Source organism: Sinocyclocheilus rhinocerous, unplaced genomic scaffold (assembly GCF_001515625.1).
Source record: "Sinocyclocheilus rhinocerous isolate Xijiao unplaced genomic scaffold, SAMN03320098_v1.1 scaffold310, whole genome shotgun sequence".
Classification (NCBI taxonomy): domain Eukaryota; kingdom Metazoa; phylum Chordata; class Actinopteri; order Cypriniformes; family Cyprinidae; genus Sinocyclocheilus; species Sinocyclocheilus rhinocerous.
The window spans coordinates 14,268-21,982 of NW_015666531.1; the positions used below are offsets into that span (position 1 = coordinate 14,268).

A 7,715-nucleotide genomic window follows, 5' to 3' on the forward strand; every position below is an offset into this window, starting at 1 on the left:
GCCCGTATCCCGCGATAGTGCCTAAACCCCCCCTTTATGCCACGCTGATCCCTAATTCCTCCATTAAATTCGGCCCTCATTCCACATCCACCTTTACACTTAGCTCTAATTTCACTCCTATAACCCTTACCAATGCCTCCTCCTCCATTAAACTGAACCCTAATTCTACACCCATACTCATCTCTAATCCCGCTTCCACTTTTAAACTCAGCCCGAATTCCACAGCTGCCTCCCATCAAGCACCGATAGCCACATTCGTTTGTACACCAACATCAACAGGGCTTCTGTTAGACGGTGACACCAACGAGATCAAGGCAGTGAAGGAAGAGGAACCATGGGAAGAGAAGTGAGTAAAAGAATTTCCATTTATTTTTTTACATTTGGTTTACAGTATAATTTATTGAACCCTGTTTCTGCCACAAAAAAAACAAAAATCTCACACTTTTGAATTTTTCTTAGAATTCTGCATATTTATCTCAGAATTCTGACTTTTTTTCTCATAATTCTGAGTTTACATCTTGCAATTTCTTTTCTTTTTTTTTCATGCCACAAATATTTGCAGGTTTATATTTATAAATTTGTGAGTTTATATTTCACAATTTGGGCTTTTTTCTCAGAACTGTGAGTTAAAAATTGTGAGTTTATATCTTGAAATTTTGAATTTTTCTGACAATTCTGAGAAAAAAAAGAGTCATAATTATGAGTTGTAAACTCAGAATTGTAAGAAAATGTCTGAATTGAGAGATAAACAGTTGCCGTTACCTTTCTTATTTTATTTTAATTTTTTCGTGACTTCCATAGTAATGTTACCTGGACACATTTCAATCATTCGATTAATTTTTTTCTCTTTGTTTTGCCTTTGCCTTTGATTTTTTTATTTTTTTGAGAAATTAATATTTTATTAAGCAAGGACACAATTCATCAAAAGTGACAGTAAAAACATTTATAATGCTACAAAATATTTATTTGTCAAACAAAACAATGTAATAATAATCACATAATAATGAAAATAATTGTATTAATTGAGCATTAAATCAGCATATTAGAATGATTTCTGAAGGATCATTAGACACTGAAGACTGGAGTAATGATGCTGAAAATTCAGCTTTGATCAAAGCAATAATTTACATTTTAAAAGATATTTCAGTAGAAAACAGCTATTTTAAAATGTAATATCCACAATATCAATTTTTACTAAACAAATGCAACCTTGTGAGCATTAGAGACTTCTTTTAAAAACATTAAAAAACGCACTAACCCCAAACTTTTGAACGGTAGTGTAAATTGTGCGACATGCATGCATAATGAAGCATCTTTGGTTTGTGTTACAGTGTGGATGCTATTGAAGAATGGCCTATTACAAAGAAAGAAAGCCTAGAGCGTTCAGAATCACAGAATGCGAAGAGGCAACGACTCTCATCTCCGATCCCTCAATCCACAAAACCTCCACGGACAGACAGACCCTTGAAGCACAGTTCAGAAACTACGCCTAGTCCTCTGCCTGAACTTGCACCCATAGCCACTTCTGATCATGTGCCCACCTCTCAACCCACTCCCACAACCATCGATGAACAATTGACCGCTCTATTCACATCTGATTACAACCCTAATCCTGCACCCATCAGGCCTTGGGCCGACAGCGACATCAACAGTGACCTTGATGGCGACAGCGACGAGATCAGTGATTCGGGGAGGGAAGAGGAACTGTGGGAAGAAGAGTGAGTAAGGAAGTCTTGCATTTATTGTAGATTTTTGTCATTCCAGTTTATTAACACAAAACATTTTTGCATCTAAGATGCAAGACATGGTCACAGTGGTCAAAAGCATCCATCTAGTAGAATGCAGAAACGTTGTGTGAACAGCCATAGTCACTTTTTTTTTATACAAAATAAAATTCTATACAATGAAAGCAATTGCTTGAAAGGGTTATGTCAATAATATTTCAAGATAAACACTTGGACTGAAGCTGCTTAGATTTACTTGATTATCCATACATCCTTTTTAGAAATATCGAGTTCAAATGTGCGTATCAAATATGATCATCAGGCTTTTGAGGAACTTTTTTTTTTTTTTTTTTAATCTCTCAGTCATCATTGTATTGGATTGTATTGTATATATTGTTCTCCACAATAAAAAATACAGAGCTTTGATCATAAAGGATTCCCGTGAGTCGTTAGAAAGTCTCAAAAATCTGAAATTTGCTTAAAATGTCTTAAATATGTGTGTTCTTTTCTGATAGGCATTAAGTTTTGAGTTAAGGTCTAAAATCTAAAAAATAGAGCAGTTTAGTGCAACTCAGTGTTGTTATTGTATGTAGTCTTGTTTACATACGTAGCATTTGACACGCTTCTGTTAAACTTAAATAATCTTTGAAAAATGATGTATTGTGATTTTGCGAGCTTGTTCTTTCATGTGCAAGAGTGCTTTTCCTAAATATTAGCACGATTGCAAATGTGATGTTGATTTAACAGTTCAGTAAACAACCAATAAATAAATACAATAAATTCAGTATATATTCAATGTATTTTTAATCAGTTTTGAGAAAGGAAACTTTCCAAATGAAACCACAGCAGATAAGCAGAACAGTTGTGCATCTCTGAGCAACACAGCAGTGCTTTATTATTGAATTAATTAGTGTTTTGAACAAATCAGTTTAGTTATTAATTCGCTCATAACACAGTGACTTGCCACCATCTACTGGCAGTTTTACTTTTTATTTAAAGTGCTGGTACCTTTTAATTTCAATTAAATATTTAATAAAAACAGCCTCGTAGCATTATATATATGCAGTGAATGCATTCAAAAACTTGTCTAATCAACAAAATCCCCAAACATATGGAAATATAATGTTTTGTCAGCATTGCACTGCTCTAACATACAGTATGAATTTGTATTCCTTTGTGTCCTAAAAAGGTCTTAAAAAGCCTTATAAATATCAGAACCTGCACCAAAATGCATATTCTTGTTCAGTTTGGGTCTCTGAATAAATTTGAGGTGTTTTTTCCTCCTGGAGTACAAGTCCTATATATGATCCTATATCATACTGTATGAGCAATAAAAGCCTGATGTATCAAATGTGATACTCAACTAAAACACATGCAAACTTATTTATTTATTAATTTTGTCTAAAGGTTCAATAGTTTTTTTTTTAATCTATTATTTCATGTAAGGCTTTATAGGGTTAACCCATATACTAGTGACTAGTTTTCAGTTGTTGTTATTGTTATTGTGGCCACTGAATTCATGCCTATAAAGTGTGTTTGTTTTGTATTACAGTCTTGATTCTGGTGACGATTGGAACCCTCTTCTGGAAAGTCCGGATCGTTCAAAATCACCTGCATCAGCTCAGTCTCCAAGAATAGGCAACCCCCCTACACCCACATCATCAGGACCGATAGACAAACTCTCTATATCCACATCTGAACCTGCTTCTAAAGCCACGCCCACACCCACTTTTGAAGCCACCACTTATCCCGCCCCTGAAGCCCCTCCCACGACCAACCATAATTCCACTCCCGCGCCCATCCCTAGTCCAGCACCCACATTACCACGAAAGAGAGGCCGGCCCCGAAAGCATGCTTTAAAACCCAACCTTATACTTAAACCAACCCCTGATCCTGCTCCTACAACCCTCCCAAATTCATTACCAGCTGCTGATTCCACTCCCGTAACCATCTCCGATCCCTCCGCTGATCCCATTCCAGCATCAAGTTTGAATCCCGCTCCCAATCCCTCAATCTCCATCAATTCTGAACCCAATCCCGAACCTGCTTCCACATCTGAAGCTATGCCGCAACCTGCTTCGACCGAAGAGAAACCGAAGCTCGTCGCAACTCCTTATTCACCAAGACAAACCAGAGGCAAGTCATCATCTGCCTTGGATTTACCTTGGACGAAAGTTGACAGTAAGCCAGATAAGTGGCTTGACATCACCAATGAGGATGAGGAACCGCTACTACCGAATTTCTCTCCCAAGCGACCTCCAGGTCCACAGCTCACGACGGACAGAACGTATACACCCTTACAGTTGTTCCAACTCTTTTTACCCAACTCTGCAGTCAAGACAATCGTCCGAAACACCAACAGCAATGCCGAAAAGAGAGTGAAAGCTGGAAAGAAGTTCGTCTGGGTACCTCTAACCATAGCCGAGTTCTACTCGTATGTGGCGTTAGTTGTCTACATGGGACTGGTGAAGGCGAAGTCAATTGCAGACTACTGGGCGAGAAAACGAATGTACAATTTCTCGTACCCGCAATCCATCATGTCCCGAGCAAGATTTCAGGCCATCTCCTGGAATCTTCACCTCTGTGATCCTCAAGAGGACGAGGAGAACAATAAGAAGAAAGGCACCACGGGTTATGACCGGCTGCTCAAAATCAAGCCTCTGTACACAGACGTTCTTTCAGCGTGTAGGAAACACTTTCACCCCAACAGAGAGATTCTGGTAGACGAGAGAATGGTTGCTACCAAAGCTAGGATTGGACTCAAGAGATATATGAATGACAAACCAATTAAATGGGGCTACAAACTCTTCGTTCTTGCCGATTCGTCCTGTGGGTACACCTGGAATTTCTTCGTGTATGAAGGAAAGACTTCAACGTCGTCGGGGAAAGGTGCCGGGTACGATTCGGTAATGAGACTACTGGATCACAAGGTCCTCGGCAAGGGTTATATGTTATACATGGACAATTTCTACACCAGCCCGACACTTTTCTTGGATTTATTGCAGAACGGCATCCTCGCTTGTGGCACGTTGCGCCATGTCTCCAGTTTACCGAAGGTCAGCGATCTGAGCGGAAGATCTGAATTAGGATCCATCCGTTGGTGTCGACAAGGTCCTCTTCTGTTTGTCAAATGGATGGATGCGAGAGAAGTCCTCATGTGTTCCTCGATTCACAAGGCATTCAAGGGGGATACAGTCACCAGGAACGCCAAGGGTTCCGATGGGGTTTGGAGAACACGTCTAATTCCTGTTCCATCCGCTGTGAAGGACTACAGCAAATACATGGGAGGCGTTGATCTTTCGGATTCCCTCATAGAGCATTATAACGTCCTCCACAAAACCACAAAATGGTACAAGACCTTCTTCTTTCATTTTCTTGACATCGCAGTAGTCAACAGTTTCATCCTTCACCAAGAACTGGCCAAAGCTCAGAGCAAGGTTCCTCTCAACCATAAATTGTTTAGGGAAACTCTTGTTTCTGAACTTGCACGTGCCGGCAGAGGTAAGAATCCCTTTGCTGCCAAAGATCCCTCAACATCCGCCACGCCGGTCTCCACAAGTAAGTCTGCACACGTGCCTTCAACCCCTACTGAAATGAATGAAACTCCGTCCGACACGGAGTCGTCTCCCCCAGCCTCACCTGCCCAGACGGAGCGATGCTATCCGGAGTATTTCGGTTCTGATGCTACGCATGGGAGGCGAGTTTGTGTGATGTGCAAACTGCAAGGAAATAAAGTCAAGACTCCCATATACTGCTCCCACTGCAAGGTGGCGTTGTGCTTCGTGTCATCACGTAACTGCTTCAAGAAATGGCACATGGATCATCACCTGGAAGATTTGTAGATATGTTGCATGTTTTGTTTTTTTGAGGCCTTTTATGACCATTTTTCATTTTGTATGAACTTGTTATCTGTATAGTTACGACTCTATTAAATACAACTACAACTGATATAGTCTCGTGTTTTCTGTTCGCTTCTTGGTGTACATTTTTATCAGGTGCCTTTCAAATAAAATCAAATAAGGGCACTGCCATAGGCGGAGCATGTGTAAGGCTGGGGAAGGCTTAGCCTTCCCCTGGCCACGGGGACAATTGGGGCAAAAATGCCCCTGCACAAATAAATGAAATCTATTACGCCTGTTGCTAACAAAGTGAATATGAATAGACAGTGTCGATTGCGGCATTAAATTAAGATCTGTTCATGTTGCACCGTATTTCATTTTAGGCGTTTTTACAGTGTTGCGCATTTGAAACAATCGCACACAATTCTGTTGAGCTTAGGAATGCAATGGCCAATCAGAGGCGTTCAGATGAGTCATCGTTGAAACAGATCGGTTTTGTAGAGTGCGCGCGCGTTCGCTGACTGAATTCCAGACTCTTGCGAATTCTCTCATCATAAACAACAAAACGCAGATGTAAATGCAGGGTTGCCGACTCTCACGCATTTGGCGTGAGCTTCCAGTTTCATGCACTCCCTCTGCTCATGTAAATCTCACGCCAAATTGGCAACCCTGCTTGCGATGTGAAACAAAGTTCAAATTTTGTAAGTTTTAATACTAAATTCAAACAAAAAAATACAGTTTTAGCGCACTTAATGTGGCGTAAATCGTAAAATGTAGCGCTTCAGTTAAAGCCAGAGCCATTGAAAAACAGAGTTGCGACAAGCTTTGATCTCGCAGGCGTCGCCGCGCGGTCACGTGGTTCATGGAGCTCTCTAAACAAACCAGCGCACAATACAGTTGAATGGGTTTAAGTAGGATAGACGACAGCTTCATTATACAGGTATTTGCAGCAATTTTTTGCTAAACATTACAGCATATTATGCATTGATTATTACGTTGATGACATTTACAGTATCATCTTTATTCTGGTTTTCTTAACCCTCAGGTAGGCCTATTGCTTAGTACTTATAATGTGACCATACAGCTTAACTATTTTTCAGTTAAATAAGTGTTGTATATTTTAGTTCAATAATATTTATTTAATATTTTGAGGAAATCTTTTGGTACTAAATACTATTTGTGCAATAATTATGGTCCATTAATGACTTAAAATGTTTTTTTCTAATATTTCTACTACTTATATTACAATTAGTGTAGTATTTAAGGTTAAAATAGAGAAAAGGGTTTTAAATTCCTAAGCAAAGAGGCAAATTAAAGTAATTTTGTGGTCAGAAAAAAAATCATTTTCATTTGTAATGCCATGGTTTACCCACTAGGTACCTGTATGACTACTAAATATATCTAGAATATTGCAGGTCATACCCGCTTAATTATTTTTAAGTTCTTCATTTGAATAAATATTTAGACATGATTAAACACTAGATTTTTAAATGAGAAATTTAACAAGTTAATAACTTAACATCCTTTTATAATGATACTTGCATAATTACAATGAAAGCAAGTTATACGGTATACGTAAAACGTTATATAATCTATCAATTTCTAACGTTTTTATTAAATTGTAATCACGTTAAATACAAATTCAGTCCTATTAAACAGTTTTTTAGCCTACATGACACCCATGTCTGGTTCTTGCCTAAAAAGACGGGTTTATGATGTTTAATACATTTGGCTGCTTTTAGCCTTACCCTGGAGTTGGTTCATCCTCCGCCTATGGGCACTGCTGAAAATTCAATATTCATCATAAAAAGAAATGTTTACATAATGATGTAGCGTGTCTTTTTTGTATGTTAAATACATACTTAGTCGTATCTTAGTTCAATGAGATCAACTGTAAGTATGTTGATTTCCGTGGAAGGTGTAACATGGTGCAGTTATCCAATAATTGAACAGTTTGAGGATCTCAATGAGCCCAACACAACAACACTGACTCATTAATGTCAGGAAACCTGTTTGATAAGTAGTTATTTAAGTATCATTGAGATGTTATAATTTTTCATTAATATTTTGGATTAGGTTTTATTGTTATATTTTCCATTTTTATTTAAATTTTTGTTAAAGTTTTAGTAATTCTGTTTTTATTGCCCCCTCC

The 7,715-nt window shown here is 38.4% G+C and overlaps 1 protein-coding gene across 2 annotated transcripts in view; it reads left to right on the forward strand.

Annotated features, from left to right (window-relative positions):
• LOC107732493 (uncharacterized) overlaps window positions 1-5,771 on the forward strand; it is a 9,945-nt gene extending 4,174 nt beyond the window's left edge. Inside the window, exons 4-6 of one of the 2 annotated variants that reach the window (XM_016543843.1) lie at window positions 5-346; window positions 1,332-1,718; window positions 3,277-5,771. In XM_016543843.1, the coding sequence (XP_016399329.1) occupies window positions 5-346; window positions 1,332-1,718; window positions 3,277-5,566 (3,019 nt within the window). In that variant the 3' untranslated portion in view covers window positions 5,567-5,771. Of the gene's footprint in view, window positions 347-1,331; window positions 1,719-3,276 lie in introns of both variants that reach the window. The other variant, XM_016543842.1, reaches the window with a different exon arrangement.
• The last annotated feature ends 1,944 nt before the right edge of the window (window positions 5,772-7,715 follow it).